A 20,788-nucleotide genomic window follows, 5' to 3' on the forward strand; every position below is an offset into this window, starting at 1 on the left:
AAGAATTCATCTTCCTTATGTCTTTTCAACATTGTTGATCTTGTCTTTGAATAAGGAGTATAGTGACGAGGTCAATTTGATGGGAGGGAGAAAGTCGTAAATATTTTTGAAGCAATCTTTAATATAGCAACATAGTCAGTCTTACAATAATAAGCCAAAAATACAATCTATATATCAAGCTAGCGACGAACGGGCGAAAAACGCGTTTCCCTTGCTGAGTGCGTTTCCATCGTTTAGAGAAATTATGGCTGATAAAGGATAATAATCACTCAAGAAAAAAGAAAGCACGTTGATCTTGCCCGTACTATCGCGACGAATTTTACAATTTTACACATAATTATAATGTATCACGTTTGCGAAATCGTAGGTCCTACACTCTCTTTTCGATGTTGCTATCTCTTTCTTTTTTTCTCCCTCTCTTTCTCTCTTGAGATAAAATATAACGCATTGCGCCCTATTTAACGAAATTTTCTTAAATAATATAAGACCTATCGCTGATGAACCCCTTATTATTCATACTGAATTTCAAAGGACAAATTATGACTAGAGCATAGCAAATTTTTATGTCCTTGGTACGGATTTTCCTAGGACTATGCTCAACAACAAATTTTATTATATACGTCCTGACGTATCAATTATATTAAAAATAATATCTAGATAAATGAAATGATGAAATTTTTAAAGAATGTCTAAAAAAGGATTTACAAGTGATTCTACGATGAAAATGAAAGCAAATTACCAATAATCAGTTCGGTTATCTGCTTTCAAACGTGTCTCTGCATTTCTAATCAACTACTTTCTATTGTTGATTCTAATTAACTTGCACTCGATTATAATACCGAAGAATTTAAAAAAAAAAAGGGAAAAAAGAAAGAAAATTGAGAAAGAAAATTTTTATCATCCTTCGGTCGACAAAATAATCGAGCACAAGTCGGAGAATAGATCTTGTTCATAATTCGCGCGTATTTTCAATAAGAATTATAAACGACATCTAACGAGAAGCTTCTAAAGCTTCCGAAACGTTACTACTGCTTTGCTTAGCCCAATCTGAGGACTCGTGACACGCGAAATTCATTAAGTTCTGTCCTAATTACGTTCATCGCACCGCTCACAACAAACATTGCAATCACAATATTACAATTTATTGTTACTCATCGAAATAAGTCCTTTTTTCTTTTTATTCGGGAGGGGTTCCTCAGTGTGCCACTAAACACTTGCATTTTGACGTTCTCTCGTGACATAGAGACCTAAACTCTAAAATCAAATAGGGCGGGAAAAACCATCGATACAAATATATAGATATATTATAATATAATAGAGTTATTTGATTAAACATTTAAAGCCTTACGTAAAATATACAATGTGATGTGTGTATTCCTCATACGTTTTGTTTATGCGATAATATTACATCATGTTATTGTTGGTATTTTCTTTTTCGTATGAATATATCGCGTAACATCGTTGCGTCACGTCGAAACGGATGTGAGATGTGTTCTTCTTCTTACTTTCTTTTTATTTTTATTTTATTTTTTTTAAAAGACGTCTCAAAATATGCACCCATATTTAAAGTTTCTTAGCTCCTTTTTTTTGTTTCTTTCCTTCTTCTTCTCTTCTTCATTCATAATCGATACACACTTTTTCTCACGAGTAAAGGTAATTGATAATATATAATATACGATGTAATTTTGGACCAAGAGATTTTTTGATACGGCAGTATTGATACTAGAAAAATTTTTTTTTTTCTTTTTTTTAGTCACTATTACGTTTCCCTATTTCTAGCGATGAAAGTCGGAACGATATCCTCGGTATATAAACTCGTAATTTTTCGATAGCGATTAGTATAATACAGATTATCTCGGTATACAGTGATTAGTATCAAATCCTAGAGCGGAACCAATCGAGTGAAATGGTTCGAAACGCTTCGGAAAGATATGCATTTTTTTGTTTTGTTTTTTTTTCCATCAAACATGTTCCTTTTTTTCATTTCGAGTAACATTTCGTTCGAGAAATTCTTCGACGAACCTAATCTTTTTCTTTCTCGGTTTATTTTTTTAACTTTTTTTTTAATTTTTTCCTTTTCTTTTCTTTTCTATTCTTTAATATCATTACGAGGATTTTTTCATTCGTAATAGATCTTACAATAGCAAGTATCCTTACGTAAACATTAAAGGCCGTACGTTTTGTTAAATAAAAGCAAGCTGGTTATAATTTAAAGCTTTCCGGAGAAGCTTCAAAGGATCGACAAATCATACAATTTCATGAACATTCTCGCTGTATACAGATTTTTTTTTTCTTTTTCTCGTTCGAAGAAATGTCTTTCTCTCTTTCTCTCTCTCTCTCTCTCTCTCTCTCTCTTTCTCTCATTTTGACGAATACGTCGTTCCTTGCACGCTTAACGGCAACAAATTTGTCATTAAATATCTATTTCAAAAATCTACAAGTTTCCTAATTATTCGCTAAATAATGAGAAATTTATTTGAAATTGAAAAATTTGCATAAAATAAAGAAGTATTTTCAACTAACTTTTTTGAATTATCATGTATTATTATTATTGCATATTATAAAGCAGTATTTTTCTTTTCATTTTTTTTTCTTTTTTTATCTTATTAAATAGATCGAGAAATTTCTAGCTAGCAAGTAACATTCTGAATAGTAAATCTAAATTAGTATTGATGATACAATACTTGTATTGGTACAAAAACTACACATCCTGACTGATACGAATGAAATTGATGGAAGGCAACTCTAAGACTTCCTTTCCAATACTTTATGAGCGTCTGAGCTCGGATTTATTGATCTGTATTTCGTTTAAAAAACGCAGGCATTTAAAAATTATTATCAAAAATAGGTCGTTGAAAAATCGTTGCAAGAGTTACCACAATTTCTTTGAAAAATGATTTATGTGACTTCTCGTTTTCTTTTTTTTCATTTCCTTTTTTTAACTCTCCAGTAGCAGTCAATTTGATATTTGGTTGCACCAGCAGATATATTTCAAAGATTTCGAGACATTATCAAAATTTAATAATCTTTTGTTTACACATATTCAGATAGTTGTGCACTTTCCTTTATCAATAAATAATCAAGTAGATAATAAGACATAATAAAAGATAAATAAGTTTCTTTTTGTTTGTTTCCTTCTTTACAATACCATGGTCAATATAATAAAATTAGAGCGATAAAATTGGCATGAATATATAATGTAACTAACTCCGTGTTACTATTTTTTCTTCAATGTAACTTTATATAGGTCTCTCAACAAACCAGAATAAATAAACATATCCCATTAAATTAAAATTATACATAGAAAAACATGTAAAATCAGAATATAAAAACGATATAAAATACAAAAACTGACTACTATATTATTTCATTTGGACAGTCAATAATAGAAATAAGATTAGAATATTTATGTTTCTAATGAATTCCATTTTTATAATTATGAGAGACCTGGAGTATTTTGGTAAGTACGCATAAAATACATTACACGAACATACTAAAATAATCACAGAGATGATTCAGGTTATCAAACCTTTCTCTTAACGAGTAACTAATGGCTACTTTGTGCTGTACGAACTAAACTGTTCGGCCAGTGTTAAAGGATAAAGATAAATATATCTAGCGATTGTAAACTATTAGTGGACCGCGTCAAAATGATATTTCTATTTTTGTTGTTCCCATTTTATACTTTTTTCCAATATAATTAGGTGATTGTTGACGTTTCTGTATCAATTATTAGCCTTATGAACTTTCAATGTTTAATAAAACAGATATATTAAGCAGTTTTTTTTTTTTTCTTAAAAAAAAAGAGAAAGAAAAAGAAGGAAAAAAGAAAAAAGAAAAAATATAAAAAATAAAAAATAATGTAAATAATTTCATATCCGTCACTTCGAACGTAACTTATTAAAAATAACTTATCTAAATTATTATAATGAAAATTGATAATGTCCGACGATTCGTTAACAACTTACATCTACTATCGATCCTTTTCTTTAATCGAGAAAACTTACTCTTTTGTTCCTAAGTCTTGAGTTCGAGAATCATGACCTCCGATTACGTTATATCGTTTCATCAAACTGCATGCAAGTAATATAGAAGTCGAATTAAATTATTTTTTTCTTTTTTTTTCGTCAGACAGTAACAATATGGGTTTCTTGATACATCGGTGAAAGTTCTTGCTTCTCATAAATGACAATTTTTTTTCTTTTTTTTCCCTTTTTTTTCTTTTTTTTTCCTTTTTTTTATTATGATTAGCTAGAGCCGACAATTCAGCTTGATTCTTTTTCCTTCGAGTCTGAAAAAGTAAGGATACGTTTGTATTTATTTGACTGTTCCTAATTTATTTTTAAAAAGAATTTACGATTACTTACCACTATCAGACTTATCCTCAGATGTTCCGTTTGTCAATTCAGGCTCTTTTTTCTTTTCACCTTCCTCAGATTCCACACTCGATGCTTTCTTCTCTTCTTGATTGGTAGCCTTCTTATCTTTTGCTTTTCCTTTCGCTGGCGTAGCTGGTTTTGGTTTCGGTTCCAAGCTCGGATCGAGTACAATTTTTCCTATATTCTTTCGATCGTGCATCTTCTGCATTGCTTCGGGCACATCCTCAAGAGCCCATGTTGAATCCATCACAGGCTTTATTTTACCCTCACTCCACAATGAGAATACTTGATTAACAGCTCGACGGACATACGCATGGCCACCATGTTGATACATTAAATGACGAAGATTCAAGCCGGACAACGTTTTGTTCTCGTCGAATAACTTTATGGGAGAAACTTTGTCTACCTGCCACCACTATGAAAACAATACAATATATTAATTAAAAATTCTATCTGTCTACTATTTTAAATCCTAAATCAATTTCAAAAGAAGATATTACAAACCGATCGTGCCGCCGAGAAAAAGCTTTTTGTTTCGCCGGTTACGACGTTACTAGAACCATACAGAATATATTTTCCCATAGGTTTCAAGAGAGCATATCCCTTGTTACATTCCTCGCCGCATAAACAATCCAAGACTATATCTACGCCTTCGGATGAAATTCTGAAGAAAACAGCAAATAATACATTTTTTCATTTCTAGCAGTTTTATGATTATTCATCTTATATAAATCTTCTTACTTTCTGACTTCGTTACTATAATCTGTGCCTCTTTCCAGCAAATAATCTATAGTGCCAGATGATTTAAGAGCCTCGTGCTTTGACTTGCTGCAGACACCAAAAATGGTTACATCTTTCACAGTCTTAGCAAGTTGGACCACAGCTTGACCCTAAAATTTAATCATCGTAATCCATTAGATGGGAAACGATTTAATAGATAAAAAATAAAGTTCCGTACTCAGCTCATTTATGTCAAAACTCGACATAAATCAACGAAAGAACAACGGACAATAAAATTTTAGTAAAGCTGTTTCAGGTTTGTCAACAGAACAAGCATTCATTATTTCCAAGAATCGAGAAGCTCTTCGCATTCTGTTGCTCTCCGCCCTTCTTGAAAATTCGATACCCGACAACCGATGCGAGGAGGAGACAAGCCGAGGCCAAGGGACTTGAGGACGAATGAGTAAAAAAAACGATATGAAAGAGAGAGAGGGGGAAAGGGGGGAGAGAGAGAAAGAGAGAGAACCCACAACCCAGAATTTTAAATCTTGCTCTCAATTACGCATCTTTGATCAACCCCATAGAAGCGCTCATTAAAAGAAAGGTATAATATTCTTAACAATATTTTAAAACATTGCCAGATTATAAAAAGATTCATTAACAATGATAAAGTTATTGCTGTAAATACAGATTATACTGTGATGAAAAAAAAAGAAAAAAAAATATTTTTGTTAATAATATATAATTGTACATTTGATTAATTCGAAGTTTTATGGATGGAATCTGTTAAACGATTAATAAATGATTTTCAATGTCTCATGTAACTGGAATAAAAGAGAACATATCGTACACGTGGACGGTAAAAGCGTTGTGAAGGAGGCTTAAGGGTAACACGTGGTGTGATAGTGGTAGTGCGGTCTCAGACGGGCGCGGCTCACGACAGTGGTCGATGAGAGAGAAGGGTTGCCTGGCAACCCTCACACCCCGTACGATCTCGACCAGCATCCCCATAGATTTCATCTTCTCGACTTCTAGCAGTACGCGACTACTACTACTACGTTGCCGCCGTAGTTGGCCTCAGGTATAACCTGTTGAATTGTATTGATCCCGACGTTTCTATCCTCTCCTTCCCTAATGTCTAGAGCTAAAAAAGCTAGAAGAGCTAGGGAGAGAGGGAGAGAATTAGATAGATAGAGGATGAGAAGAACTATTGGAATTATAAGGAGTAGATTTAATTATATATTTTTTATTTTTCTTTTCTTTTAAATATTGGCTTTTATCTTCCAGTTTCTAGTCATTTGTAATTCAAATTAAAAAGAATAATTCAATATAGTTGTACTTTTGCTTACTTCATTAGGCAGAAACTCATTGTCATTGTACTGGCTAATTGGTGTTTTCCGAAACTTGACAAAATATATTTAAACACAGCTGATTACGATGATAATGAGAAATACTTACAACGCCACCACCGGCACTGTGCAGCAAAAGCGACTTTCCAGGCGTTAGATTGGCCAGTTCGAAAAGTAAGATGTACGCTACGGTGTAATTCATAGTAGTAGCAGCCGCATCCAAGTAACTCATGCCAGGTGGCAATGCAAAAACAGACGTCGCCGGGACGGCTACTAATTCAGCCCATGCTTTATGATCAGGTAATGCAACGACTCTGTCACCCACCTGAAAGAGAGACAGAAATGAAAACAGTTCCGTGTATAATAGCATGATAATCGCGCACGCGTGTGTGTGCGTGGTTATTAAATACTTGGAAATACTTACTTTAAAATTCTCAACTCCTTCGCCAACTTGCTCGATATCTCCAGCACACTCTGATCCCATAATGAAGGGTGTTTTTGGGGGTGAATCGATCGCACCTTGGCGTGCCATTAAATCTTGAAAGTTTAGACCACTGTAACCAAGTACAATTACCCATTGAGATTAGAATAAAGATATTATCTCTTTTCAATGAAGTCTCGATAATACATTTATGATTTTCAATATTTCTGAAATTTATATTAAACATTTATTTACTGTAGTTTATTAGTAGATATATAAAAAAAATAATTATGGGAGAGGAGGGAGAAAGAGAGAAAGAAAAAGGATAAAGAAGAGCGGATAAGGTACTTGAAATAGAAAGCGCTTAAGGCTGGTACTGTCGCATAAACGTGGTACCGTTCGTAGCGGTAATAGTAGTAGTAGTTGTAATAGTAGTAGGGGTACCATGATCGTTTCGCCACGTGAAACACACCACGCTATGGAGTTTCGACAAAGAACGAAGGGTATATCGAAGGCGCCAGGATGCCTAGACCGACGCCTGGCGTCTCACGCAACTTGGACGCTCGCTCCCTATGTCGACGCGACTATTGAACGACTATATGCTTAACGGAAAGATACGCATTGCCAAGGAACTAAATAAATAATGCGACACTTCTGACCGCTTCCACCTCTCTACTCGGAATTAAATTATCATTTTTTTTTTTTTTTTCGTACGATCTACATATGTATATACAGGTTTTACTTGCATACGATAAGAATCTCATAATTTCTTGTCATTTTAATAGAATATTGTTCTTTGGTAGAAAAGAAAAAAGATAAGAAAGGAGAAAGTCCAAACGTCCTTGTATTTTGTCGATATGATTTTCGTGACGTAAAGGAAATGTGGTCACACGCGCGCGCGCACACACACACACACACTGGTGGAAACAAATAGAATAATTGAGTTTTGAGAACACGCATGAAATTGTCTTTTAACTTTTTTAAAAATTTCATCTCCTATTGTTATTCTATCGAGGAGTTATTGTTAGTCTACCTTTAAAATGGTTTATCTGCCATGGATATCCTCTTTAGAAAAACAATGGACGATCATTTCGTAATTCGTACTTAAAAGAGTCAGTAGATGGTTACAAAAGAACGGAAGCATTCTTCAGCCTAATAAGATAATACGAAGAAGATTTAACATAATGAAATTCCATCCAACGCTTCGACCCAATTGCCATTATCGTTCGCGAACAGATAACCGCGCTAAATTTCAAAGCTACTTATATGACACGAATTTCTTGCGGGTCGTGTGATGGCCGATATGCGAAAATATATTATTGCAAAATGTTTTGGAAAAATAAATATGTAACAATAAGAATATATAACTTTTTTTGAATTTGAAGCTTTGGCAAGGATTTTCTTCGTTTTTAGTGAGAAAACGATTGTATTATAAAGATATGGCGACGACACGACAATAACGACATTGACGATGACGCATGCACCGCAATGGAGGGTCATAGTTAAACATATCGTTCGTTCCTTTCAATATTCTCTACCAACCCTCGAATGAAACGTTATAAACGAGCTAAATAATTTTCTTGAACTTTAACTTTTAGTACAAATAGAAAATTCTTTTTTTTTTTTTTTTTTTTTTTTTTATCAAAATTAAAATATCCGTTTTTTTTTTTTTACTCTATGTTGAACTTACGTTGACAAATGTACCATCTCTCATCCACGTGTATAGAAATACAAAAGCATCTTATTTATATCGATCGATCAACGAAGAAGACACTCGGGCGCCAGCGAAGTCATAAAGCGAAATCAAACGCGCGAATCTCGCGTGACTCGAGGAGAGAGAGAGAGAGAGAGAGAGAGAGAGAGAGAGAGAGAGAGAGACCGACAATTAGGCCCCCAGCAAAAATGTCTGTGTATACGCGTGGCTGCTATTATTACGTATGATTCCGTCGGGATTATCTTTGGGGAAAAAAAAAATTATTTAATCGATCAAGCCACACCGTCTCTCCAAAAAGTTTTTACGAGAAGTTAATAGATTATTATTCATTGAAGAGTTCTTTGGATCATCTTCATTTTTTACCAAACAAGATCATTCCTCTTTATCATTATCTACAATGATTCTCAGGAAGACTGACTCTTTGTTATTATTATTTCTTAGTATACGGGGATCATAAACTCGTGTACCGAATGATTAAAGTATCGGTTTTTAAGGTTTACAATTACCTTTCATTCGAATTATCGAAAAATTGAATTATTAAATATTTTTAAAGATAAAAATAACGTTTCAATGAGTGAAAACATTGTTTAATAACGTTTAGCATCTTCAAGATGTTATATATGTTAACGTGTAGTCGACCGCATAAATGAACTTTGTCGAACTTTTAAATACCAGCCAACCGTCTGTTGTTCCAACTTTCTTATTTATTCTATGTAATATATGTATACACACACACACACACATATATATAATGTACACATATATGTACACATAGTATATAAACAGGATATACTGACCTTGAAATAAGAATATTTTAACATTCTCCTCTTTTTTAATATACAAATTAACAAGAAGAAAAACAACAAAAGATCGAAAGAAAATGAATATTATGCGATTCGTCGTCTAACATAAATATCGACGATAACGCAGATGTATTAAAAGTAATAAAAATAAAAGCGAAAATACAAAGGAGGTTGGATGTAAGAAAGTCGCGATAAGAATTATCGCTCGATATTACGGATTAACCGAGTAGAAAAGATGACAACAAGGATTAATCACTTTGTACGCTTATATATATATATATATATGTAATGTATGTACATATGTATGTACGTACCGTCTATATGCATATAAATATAGTTTCATTGTCATTACAAGTACTTATAAATAAGCAGCTTTTCAATAATTATCCTGCCAGAGACTACAGTTAATTATTTATATTGGATATTTAATGAAAAGATCATTGTTTTATTTTTGCAAAATTTGACTGAGAAACGTTGGAAAGTTCGATCAGAACAAAGAAAAATCTTCGGCGATAAACGAAGAAACTTTCTCACACGCAAATTTTTTTTCGTGCATACTGTTTACATAAATATGCGTACATATACGTACATAAAAAGTCTTAGCCTCCGTAAATACATAATATGGGTAATAATAATTCACGAGCGTGCGATAAATGACCTCGTCGACAACATCTCGAAGAGTTATCAATTGTTTTCAAACGATTCGGAAGACATCGAGAGAGAGAAAGAGAGAGAGAGAGAGAGAGAGAGAGAGAGAGAGAGAGAGAGAGAGAGAGAGAGAGAGAGAGAGAGAGAGAGAGAGAGAGAGAGAGAGAGACAGACAGACAGACAGACAGACAGACAGACAGACAGACAGAGAGAGAGAGAGAGAGACAAAGATGGTGAAAGAAAAAACTGATATAGAATAGTTCTTTCTCACTTTTTATCGCTCTATAAGTGATCTCCGCATTTTATTCTCTCATTGTGTCTATCTATCTGTGTACATGTGTTGAAGCCATTGAAAACAAAATAGAGACAGTGAAATTAAAGAGAAGGATAACATAATAAATACTTATGATTCTATATAAGTAGTTTCAACGATACACAATAAAATGTTTACTATTGTATTTGAGCGAAATTTTTAAAAAATAACAAATATAAAAAAAAATAAAAAAATAAAAATATAAGGAGTTGCAAAATATCGAACACAACATAATACACGGGATGGCGCGACGAAGCAACGCCGTTACGCGGAAAACAAAGAATCGAAACGGTAAGACAGCAGCTGCGCGGCTGAACACGCACGATGTTCTTTTTCTGACTCATATGTCGCGAGTGTAGGTATATATATATATTGTATATATATGTATAGATATATATGTAGTTTGTTTCCAACTTCCGAGAGTGGAAGCACTGAGAAAGAGAGAGAGAAAATATACACAGGATGAGTCAGTAACAATCTACTAGACCATTTCGAATAAATTCTTTTTCAAATCATGCATACATATAATACAAAAATCCATCAATTTTATATCAAACAGATTTCGCTTGGAAAATCATTTCAATACTGAATCAAACGAATAAATAACGAGTCATTTCATTTGGTAATAATATTATTATTGATTAGTCATAATCCTTACATATGTCAATAGAATTATGTATTTTGGCATATCAATCCGAAAGATTTAGATAAGTTTTTAACATACCCTTTTCCTTTTCATTAAACAACGCGCTCGTATTCAATTGTATATGTAAAATATACAGTAGTCCTTCCTTTTTGGATTAATCATTTTCTAGAGATAATTTAATTGATAAGATCTGAGTCACTTTGCAATATCGAGCATATACGATGCGTAAGAGTGGCTAATATCATTTATTATTAGCAAGAAAAAAAGAGAAAGAGATAAAAAAGAGGAGTACAATAACGAAGAGGCAAAATAAGAGTATGAAGAGAAAGAGAGAGAGAGAGAGAGAGAGAGAGAGAGAGAAAGCGTTCCGTAACCTGCACGATAACCTCAAATAGAAGAACAATTAATTGACTCATGCATGCAGAAACGGAATATCGGAGAATATAAGATACATACTTATATAGAATGGTTCGTTTTATTCGATCTATAGAAACTGAAATTATTTATGATAATACAAGAAATACCAAAATTTTTTCTGAATTTAATTATTCTCTCACGTTCATGATTTCGAATCATTAATAGCAATAATTTTTTTTCACGTTTTTCCTGATATTTTTCAATCCCATTTACGGATCGATAAAAATGAAATACTCTGTATACGTAGATCCAATACTATTTACGGTATTCGAAAACTTTTTTTTCTTCTGACAAAAATTATTGATCCTTTCCTGTATCTATCTAAAGTATTTGTTTCAATATATAATTATTTAGAAATACATTGATCAACCCTCTCTTTTCGTTCCCTCAGTACTGGGTGTGGCGAGAGTAATATCATCGTCGTTGGATATTACTCAAGATAAATCGAAGACGAAGGGGATTTAACGGAAAAATTGCTTGACCTCGTCGTTTATCCCTGTAATGAACATACGTCGCAATAAATACGCTTCGATCGCGTATTTACTCTCACAATGTTATTTATATAAGTATGCGAATCCTTTGAAAGTATTTTATCGGATCACGAAATAAGACCGAATGTACGATGACGACATTTCCGATGTAAATAAAAATATAAAAACGATCAGAAAACGATTTTGTCGAGGTTTGTGTTTTCTAAGAAATATTTATTTTTCTCGTACATTTCTTATCTATATATCTTTCCTTTCTTCTTTTATATTTTCTTTTCTTCGTAAACACCGATGAAAAAGATAATATAATGAGGGAAAAAAAAAAGAAAACCGTAGAGCAGTGTCGCATAACGGAAATGAACGATAGAGACGAAAATCTAATGCAGATAGTAAAATTCGTGTTCTTTCATGAAACTGTCATGGCGTTTCATTAGAAGATTTCTCTTGCGCACGCGTGTGCGTGTATACCGCGTGCGTGCGAAGAGGGGTGCAGGAAGCACGGGTGTGGTTCGATCAATACGGACATCCCATAGATCTATCGGTACACGAGCGCACAATACACACACAGACCTCACACATTTAGTAAGATACGGAGGACCTCCGTCACCCATAGGGTGTCCGAAAATTTGTCTGCCTTTTTTCACGGGATGACGCTGACTGAAAATTTATCTTGTTAAGAGAAAAACTCGATTTATCCCTTATATATGATATCGATTGATCTAAACGTATTCTCATATACGTATTTACAAGCATATCAATTATAATTATTTGAACAATTTCGATGATCGTTGAATTATGACTGTAGGCAAGATGTTAAAAAAAAAAAAAAGAAAAAATCTGAAAATATATTTGAAACCTCAGATTGTTTATTTTATCCTTACAAATTAGAAAGATGAAAGGCTGTATTATGTCTTCGACTTACTTCGGCTTATCAAGTTAATGAGGCTTTAATATCGTATTATGGGAAACTGAACGGATGCCATTCAGCATCCAAGAGTTGTACTGCTCCCTCCGATTTAATATGAGCGAGTACTCCTTAGGATTTTCACTCTGCCTTTCATAAAGTTTTCTCTTTTTTTGCTCCTCTTCCCTCCTGCTCCTTTCATTTCTTTTCAAAAGACTAACCAAGTTTATTTAAGACAGAAAAAAGAAGGAAAAGAAAAAAACATCCTCGACAGTCGACGATACATATACGACGATATAAAAATAAATCATCCCTCTTTTCGAAGATTTCTGTTCAACGTTGAATTCTAACTGAAATTGTAGCCGTGAAATTCATCAAGTATTAAAACAGCTAGTTGATTTAAAAAAAAATATATAATCGGAAATTTCAATGAATCTTAAAGGGGTTCGGGGAAAGAAGAAAAGACTAGGACGAAATGACATTCGTCGATATGGTAGAAAATTCATACAAATTTATTTTATTCGAGGAGCGTCCATCATACGTTTGGAATCGTCGAAAGGCGGCTGCCGGTGGCGTGGCGTGTCCGGAAGGGCACCGCCATACACACGAATTTATTCGAGCCAGCATCGGCAGCAACGGCATTATGTCTTTCTATAGAGGGGCTATTTTCTCATCAATGCCAATCGCCTTTATGAAACGTGACTCACGCGTGAAAAGGTCCTCTCTCGCACGCCTTTGAATACGGCGTTGACGATCTCCCCGGCCGCGGCAGCGCGTACACCATCGACGGAAAGAGAAAGAGAAAGAGAGAGAGAGACAGAGAGAGGCAGAGAGAGAGAGAGAGAGAGAGAGAGAGAGAGAGAGAGAGAGAGAGAGAGTGGGTGTGCCACGCTCCCAAGAGCGTATAAGCTTTCGAGAGATAGAAGCCGGCTCCATGGCCAAGGTCAAAGAAACCTCGTACATAGTCACACGACATGGCTACAAACGCGTTCGATTATCTTTCATCGTTTTTCTATTAAATACGTTAGACAATTCTTAGAGATCCTTCCAAAATTCAAATCGATTCGTTACACGATCCAATACGCTTCAAAAGTAATACGATCCTCGTCTACTTTCTCATGAAAGTATGGGAAATTATCCGGATGAGATTCGTTGTTTAGAAAATTAAGATCGTTATTTAAATATTATCGAACGTAATCTCAAATCTTATGACGACGATATTATGTCAATGTCCTTGAGCAAAATTTACTCTTCGTTTAAAATGTAAAATTCTTGAACTGATGCGTGAACAAAGGTTTGTGCGAACGTACGATTATGAAGATCTTTAATACATCATAGAGGAATACATACATGAAAATATAGTAAAAAAGAAAATAGATAAAAAAAAATGAGCAATAACTTACCATGCCTTGACGCGTATGAGAACTTCTCCTTCGCCAAGGGTGGGTTCGGGCTTTCTCAGAGCTTTCACACTTTTGAGTCCCCCGAAACCGTTGAGCACGATGGCTCGCATATCCTTCGGCTCTGGCGTCGGCTTTTCCTCGCCGTTCTCTCTCGCCTTTTCACCCTCGCCATTCTCCTCGGCCTTTTTCTCTTCCTCCTTCGTTTCCTTAGGTTCTTCTTTTTCCTGCTTTGCGGGCGGTGTTGCCTCCTGTTGCGGGTTTTCACCCTCAGCGTTCGGGCTTGTCTCGTTCTTGTCCTCTGCCATTTTTCTCCTTGTTACTTTCTCTCTTCCAATTTACTACCCTACTGAGAAAGAAGACTCGGATGTTCCTCCTTATTCGTTAAATCTTTCTTTTCTTTTTCGAAAAAAGCGTGTCTCAATATATATTCTTTACGAAAGAAAGAGAAAAAGAGAAAGAGAGAGAAAGAGAGAAAGGGTGATAAAGAGTAAGATATATATCTACGCGAAAAGAATACTATTATCCTGCCGGCGCTGTAGGTGTATTAAAAAAAAGACCTATATTACGCACCAATTAACAAGCGCGCGTTTGCACTCAACGAGAGCCAACGACGTTCTGCGCCGATTTGCGCTACTCCGAAGGAAATGCTTCGTGCGAGTTCGGGCGCCGGGTACGCCGGCCGGCCGGCCGGCTGTCCTGTTTGGCCACCCGGTGACGCGCACGACGTTCGTGTTGCCTAGCAACGCGTCGACCAATTCAAACGAAGAATTTCCTTCGCCCTATCGAATCCCTTCGCCGAAATGATCGGCCCACATTATTGACCAGTTACATTGCGGCTGACGCCTTTTCCTGCTTCCTTATTGGTTTCTCTGTTACGGCTAACGCCTCTCTCTGCTTCTTTATTGGTTTCTCGAATTATGTCGCTATCGTCGTATCGTTTTATAACCTTAAACGCTAAAATGTAACGAAAGAAAATTGAAGTGAGAACCACGGAAAAGTAGTTCACACTCGATTGATAATAATTAGCCTTTGTCAATGCTATGCACGTTATTTTTCAGTTGATGTTCACGTTAAAATATTTAGCTATTTTTGCTTTTCTAGACAATTTTAATTAATATTGTAGTTTTTCTTATAAATGTTTATTCTTTGATATTAATTATTTGATAAAACCTCTTCGATTACTGCTATTTATCAAATAAATGACACATTTTTAGATGTAAATATTTTAAGGATTTTTTAAGGACTTTTTAATGTTCATTTGAATGATAAACAAATCAATTGGCTAGAATCGCATACCATGTTAAGTTTACTTCGATTGTTGTTTTGTCGATAGAATATTCTGCTTAGCGAGCATGTGTATGAAAATTCAATTTTAATATTTTATAATTCATGTATATATATATATATATATATGTATATATATATATATATATATGGGGTGTGTACTTTTGCTGAATTAAATATTCGTTACCAAAAATGTAACATTCGTCGAAGAAGAAGTATTAACTTTTTAGTTGAATTAACTTTTGTACATGCTAACAAAGAACAAGTAATGTTAGTAAATACATTTATTCTTATGTTAGAAATGCGTCATGATTCTAAATGTCATTTTTCTTTTTTTAGGTTATATCGTATATTACAAATTTAAACGCCATAACTAAAAAGAACTAGCAATTCTTTGTTTTCGAATTTTATTATGAAATATAAGTAAATTTATAATATTAATTTCTGTACATAAAACGATAAAATTTGGATACATACATACATACGTACATTACATACTTACATACATACATACATACATACATACAACATACATACATACATACATACATACATACATACATACATACATACATACATACATACATACATACATACATACATACATACATACATACATACATACATACATACATACATACATACATACATACATACATACATACATACATACATACATACATACATACATACATACATACATACATACATACATACATACATACATACATACATACATACAACGTACATACATACATACGTACGTACGTACGTACGTACATACATACGTAGATATATCCAATATGGATGTGCGTATATGTATATGGATATACATATATGTATATATATATTCATATGCATACATGTATTTCGTATCACGTACGATACCTGTTAGACTTTGTAATACCGATAAATGTATGTATATTTTTGAAACCGCAAAACGATTGAGCGGAATAATGAGAATCGTGCATGCTACAATGAGGATGTGGTGATTGAAACGAATAGCTCGCGTCGTACAAGAGCAAAAAGTATACAGTCAGAGCTCAAATTAGTGAGATATCACAGTATGGGTAAGCTCTTCCTTTTCTTTTATATACATGTACATTTAAATCGATTTATTTCAACAGTAAAAAAAATTAACATAAAAAAACATAATTTATAATAAAAAATTTTTCTTCAAAAGGATATTCGTTTTGAGAAAAATATCAATGAATAATAATATAATATACACTGGAGAACTAATAGAATAGGTAAAACTAACTGGAGATCTTGATAAATAGACAACAAAATGTATATAATAATAATAATAATAATAATAATTGTAATTATTAAATGTAAATATGTGTGTCAGAAATTTGTTCAAAATTGTACTCGGTAGATTCCGGGCATGTTCGGTGACGTACGGTAAATATTAAAGGCGCGCTCGCGAATTGAGATTTTTTCAAATAATACTAAGAAATGATTTTCAATATGATACTGATAAAACGTAGACGATGATATCAAATTCCTCTTATTTTATTTCAAAAGCCGATTGTATAAAGATACGACCTTTGAGCTTAGACTTTCTTATCAATGATTAAAAGCAAAGGTTGTGTCATAATTTAGCTCGTACATGCGGATTTCGTTTTCACACAAATATAATAATTACAATTGGATGATATTATCATTCTAAAATCAATTGATAAGAATTTCATCGAAATTAACTTTTATTCGTATAAGGTCATTTGCATCTGTGAAACTTCGTAAAATCGAGTAAGTTTTTGCAATTCGTCTACGTTCGTCAAATGCTTTTGTGTATATGTAAATGCAAACTATTACAGTAAAAAAAAAAAATAAATATATTATAACGGTATAAAAAAATAGCAATTGGTGAAGTAGCGGTATTACTTAGTAATAACATTGAAAATGTGAATATGTATGTCATGGTGAAGGCAACCATTCGCAATGACGTAATGATCGTGTAGATTTATTACGTGTGAAAATTACATTTATATTTATTTAAAAAAAATAATTGTTTGCACACACACACACATATATATATATGTGTATATGAAAGATTTTTGTTATTTAACAAAAATTTAAAATGTAAACAAATTTTTTTCTATGCTTCCAAAATTCAAGGTTATGTTCTCTTTCGTGAAAGAACATTATCTATTTCCTATAAATGAAACAATGACTGATATACAGATAAAAATATTTTTAGTTTATTTTCTAAAGAATAAAGGCGAATTTTTTTCGCGTAATGATATGTCTCTAAATGATTCTACCAATGAGCGATCAGCTGATTCTCCCACTTATTTGTTTTTCAGCAGACGACGTACGATTTGTATAGTGTGTTCAGCTACTAGATAATAGACTCAAGTATACACGCGTTAGGTTTATGCACGCTTTTATTGATGAAGTATCATCTATGAGAATAGAGACGAACGATTATTGTACAGTTAACAACCTTATGGCTGATCATGAAGTTGTCAAGTCTAAAAGGTGAGCGAAACAATCATGCTGCTCTGTTTTCTATGATCTGTCAAAATCGGAATGTTTCTTTGAATAAGACCTTATCACGTTTAGCTGTATACTATGTTGATATATATGATACACGTTTGCACATAATCACGCAATAAATTTTACATTACGTCACCTATCAATACACTTCGCATCACGATTATAATTTTCTATCTACGTATTTAATACCAAAAAATCAGAATAAGTATGGCAAAATATCGATTTTGTCATTAATAAAATACGATGTTTGATTAAAATATGATGGATGATAAGAGATGATCTTAATATCAAATAATTTACCTATATTGTAAGATTATAAAATATAAGAATTATAGATTTAATCCTTATTTGAATTATATTTTTAAAATATGAAGATAAAGGTGAGAATTTTTTACACACGTGTTCGAGTTTATATTTTTATTATTATCGTTGATGTGTATATAATCGATGTTTAATAAGAAAGATGTTAATAATAATTTATATACTTTTATAATTGAGTTTGTGTTAGGTTAGACTTTTGCAATACATTTACTTAAAAAATTTGAAAATATTTGTTATTGGGTTATAAGATAAACATTGAGATTTAAATTTGTATATAGATGCTACTTCCTCTCATATATATATACTCAAAAAGTCCTTCTTTTGCCAACGAATTATGTAATTTAATTTTCATGAAAATAATTTTGTTTCCTCTATTAGCTGGTTTTGGGGATGGTTTAGCTGGTCATCTTCAACCATGTTGCGTGCTGCAGAGAAAAAAATACTTTCTTGTAAGTACGATAAAATTTATAATTAAAATAAAGTAATTTATTACAAGAAATATTTTATGTTTAATAGGTTTGAAAACAGCATACCGAGGATGGTATGTAGATATTGGTCCTGTAGTAGGTACAGCTGATAAAATATGGACTATTTCTTTGAATGAAGAATCGGCAAAAACCCCTATTGTCCTCTTACATGGTTTGGGTGCAGGTGTAGCTCTTTGGTGCTTAAATCTTGACGCACTTGCATCGCAAAGACCAGTATACGCTATAGATCTTTTAGGTAATACATTAATTATAGATACTATAATTATGTGGATTACATATATGATTCACTTAAGACTAACACATAGAATTTGAATATCATTCAATTTTAATCTTAATTTTATGATAATCATATAACGTAATGTAAATAAAACAAATATAATAATTTCCACAGGTTTTGGTAGGAGTAGTAGGCCAGTCTTTAGCTCAGAAGCAAAAGAAGCCGAGGAACAATTAGTTCGTTCTATTGAAGAATGGAGGAGAGAAATGCAATTAGAAAAATTTGTATTGTTAGGACATTCAATGGGTGGTTTCCTTGCTGCATCCTATACTATGCAACATCCAGAAAGAGTAAAGCACTTGATTCTTGCGGATCCATGGGGATTTCCAGAGAGACCTTCAGAAGTAGCAATAAAAGCAAATGTTCCTCTTTGGGTTAAAGCCATAGCTTTTGTAGTACAGCCCTTAAATCCTCTATGGGCAGTAAGAGTCGCAGGTCCATTTGGTTAGTATCCCTTACTTATAAAGTATACAAATATTAACCTAATCACTTCTTGTATTTCAGGACAATGGCTTATTGAAAAAACTAGGCCAGACATAGTTAAGAAATTTTCTTCATTATTGAAAGACGATACAGGAGTAATTTCACAATATATACATCAATGTAATGCCCAAACTCCATCGTAAGTTTTTTATAAAAATCCATATTTACTAATGTAATAATTATTAAATAATTATCATTTTTTAACTCTTTAGTGGTGAAAGTGCTTTTCATGCTATGATGCAAGGTTTTGGTTGGGCAAAGCATCCTATTGTGAAACGAATGGATAAATTAAATCCAGAAATTCCGATAACATTATTATACGGCAGCCGTTCTTGGGTAGATAATTCGGCTGGCGAAGCTATCAAACAATCTCGTTTGTCATCATATGTTAATGTACAAGTTATAACAGGAGCAGGACATCATGTTTATGCTGATAAAAGCGACATTTTTAACAAATACGTATTGGAAGCATGTACTTTAAGCGATTCAACTCAGTCCTTATCAAATTCGCATATACATACAAGTTCAAAATACGCAATAGAAAATAATGATTTGTTGAAGATTGAAAATAATACGTCTGAACCTCAGAGAGTAGATGAAGAACAAGAATTAGATGCACAACGACCAAGGTCTAGTTAATGTATATTTTATTATTTTATAAAATAGAATTTTATGATTTTATGTACACATATGCATATATGAATTGTACATGACCTGCATGTATTAACATGTAATATTTAAGAAAAAAATGTGCAAATATTATATAGTGCTCAGCATTTGAATGTTATTATAACAGTTATATCATTCGAGTAAAAATAGGATATTTTTAAAGTTACATTAAAATACTATTTTTCAAAAATTTCTCTAATTATACTTCCGTATTAAAGCAGTGTTGATGTATCTGACTTATTTTGATGGTTATTTTTCAATTTTGACAATATGTTTAGATAAAAAATGAATTGTAACTTAATTGATTTTGATCTTCTTAAAAGTTATACATTCAGGAGGAATTAAAAGTTCTCTGAATAAGATAATTTCTATCCATGTGTAATATATTGATAACATTTATTTCATTAAATGTTTTTTATGTTATCTATTGTGTAACAATTTCTATCAATTGAAATTTTCTAACAAAAAAGAATTAATTTTAACAATATTAATTAAAGTACAATTAAAGCAATTAAAATATTCTAAGATTATTAGATAATAAGATTTTCGTATTCTTTGA

At 32.8% G+C, this 20,788-nt stretch overlaps 2 protein-coding genes across 5 annotated transcripts; one reads left to right on the forward strand and one right to left on the reverse strand.

The window, feature by feature from the left end:
* Positions 1 to 101: 101 nt before the first annotated feature.
* On the reverse strand, positions 102 to 14,934 carry LOC127069002 (synaptic vesicle membrane protein VAT-1 homolog-like). 2 transcript variants are annotated; one of them, XM_051005557.1, is made up of 8 exons: positions 14,776 to 14,934; positions 14,206 to 14,548; positions 6,873 to 7,002; positions 6,558 to 6,773; positions 5,121 to 5,269; positions 4,884 to 5,043; positions 4,368 to 4,794; positions 102 to 4,291 (listed from the first exon to the last, which is right to left on the reverse strand). In XM_051005557.1, exons 2-8 carry the CDS (start codon positions 14,508 to 14,510, stop codon positions 4,266 to 4,268), a joined length of 1,413 nt encoding a protein of 470 aa, XP_050861514.1. In that variant the 5' UTR covers positions 14,511 to 14,548; positions 14,776 to 14,934; the 3' UTR covers positions 102 to 4,265. The 2 variants fall into 2 exon arrangements, with proteins under 2 accessions (XP_050861514.1, XP_050861515.1); XM_051005558.1 differs by having other exon boundaries at positions 14,206 to 14,551; positions 14,776 to 14,920.
* Positions 14,935 to 16,404: 1,470 nt separating this feature from the next.
* Positions 16,405 to 20,645, forward strand: LOC127069003 ((Lyso)-N-acylphosphatidylethanolamine lipase). 3 transcript variants are annotated; one of them, XM_051005560.1, is made up of 7 exons: positions 16,405 to 16,559; positions 17,799 to 17,973; positions 18,691 to 18,761; positions 18,829 to 19,035; positions 19,192 to 19,521; positions 19,582 to 19,699; positions 19,773 to 20,641. In XM_051005560.1, exons 2-7 carry the CDS (start codon positions 17,870 to 17,872, stop codon positions 20,197 to 20,199), a joined length of 1,257 nt encoding a protein of 418 aa, XP_050861517.1. In that variant the 5' UTR covers positions 16,405 to 16,559; positions 17,799 to 17,869; the 3' UTR covers positions 20,200 to 20,641. The 3 variants fall into 3 exon arrangements, with proteins under 3 accessions (XP_050861517.1, XP_050861518.1, XP_050861519.1); XM_051005561.1 differs by having other exon boundaries at positions 16,423 to 16,559; positions 17,802 to 17,973; XM_051005562.1 differs by lacking the exons at positions 16,405 to 16,559; positions 17,799 to 17,973 and adding an exon at positions 18,049 to 18,371 and having other exon boundaries at positions 19,773 to 20,645.
* Positions 20,646 to 20,788: the final 143 nt, after the last annotated feature.

This window comes from Vespula vulgaris, chromosome 14, assembly GCF_905475345.1.
Source record: "Vespula vulgaris chromosome 14, iyVesVulg1.1, whole genome shotgun sequence".
Taxonomy (NCBI): domain Eukaryota; kingdom Metazoa; phylum Arthropoda; class Insecta; order Hymenoptera; family Vespidae; genus Vespula; species Vespula vulgaris.

What these genes read in the sequence shown, in the direction of transcription:
- LOC127069002 (XM_051005557.1), bottom strand. Translation starts at nt 14,510, where the DNA reads ATGGCAGAGGACAAGAACGAGACAAGCCCGAACGCTGAGGGTGAAAAC. An exon ending in ACAGTGCCGGTGGTGGCGTT is followed by an intron (nt 5,270 to 6,557) that starts GTAAGTATTTCT and finishes ATTAAATTTTAG; the next exon opens with GGTCAAGCTGTGGTCCAACT. An exon ending in TGAGGATAAGTCTGATAGTG is followed by an intron (nt 4,292 to 4,367) that starts GTAAGTAATCGT and finishes TTACTTTTTCAG; the next exon opens with ACTCGAAGGAAAAAGAATCA.
- LOC127069003 (XM_051005560.1), top strand. Translation starts at nt 17,870, where the DNA reads ATGCACGCTTTTATTGATGAAGTATCATCTATGAGAATAGAGACGAAC. An exon ending in GAAGTTGTCAAGTCTAAAAG is followed by an intron (nt 17,974 to 18,690) that starts GTGAGCGAAACA and finishes TTCCTCTATTAG; the next exon opens with CTGGTTTTGGGGATGGTTTA. An exon ending in AAGAGTCGCAGGTCCATTTG is followed by an intron (nt 19,522 to 19,581) that starts GTTAGTATCCCT and finishes CTTGTATTTCAG; the next exon opens with GACAATGGCTTATTGAAAAA.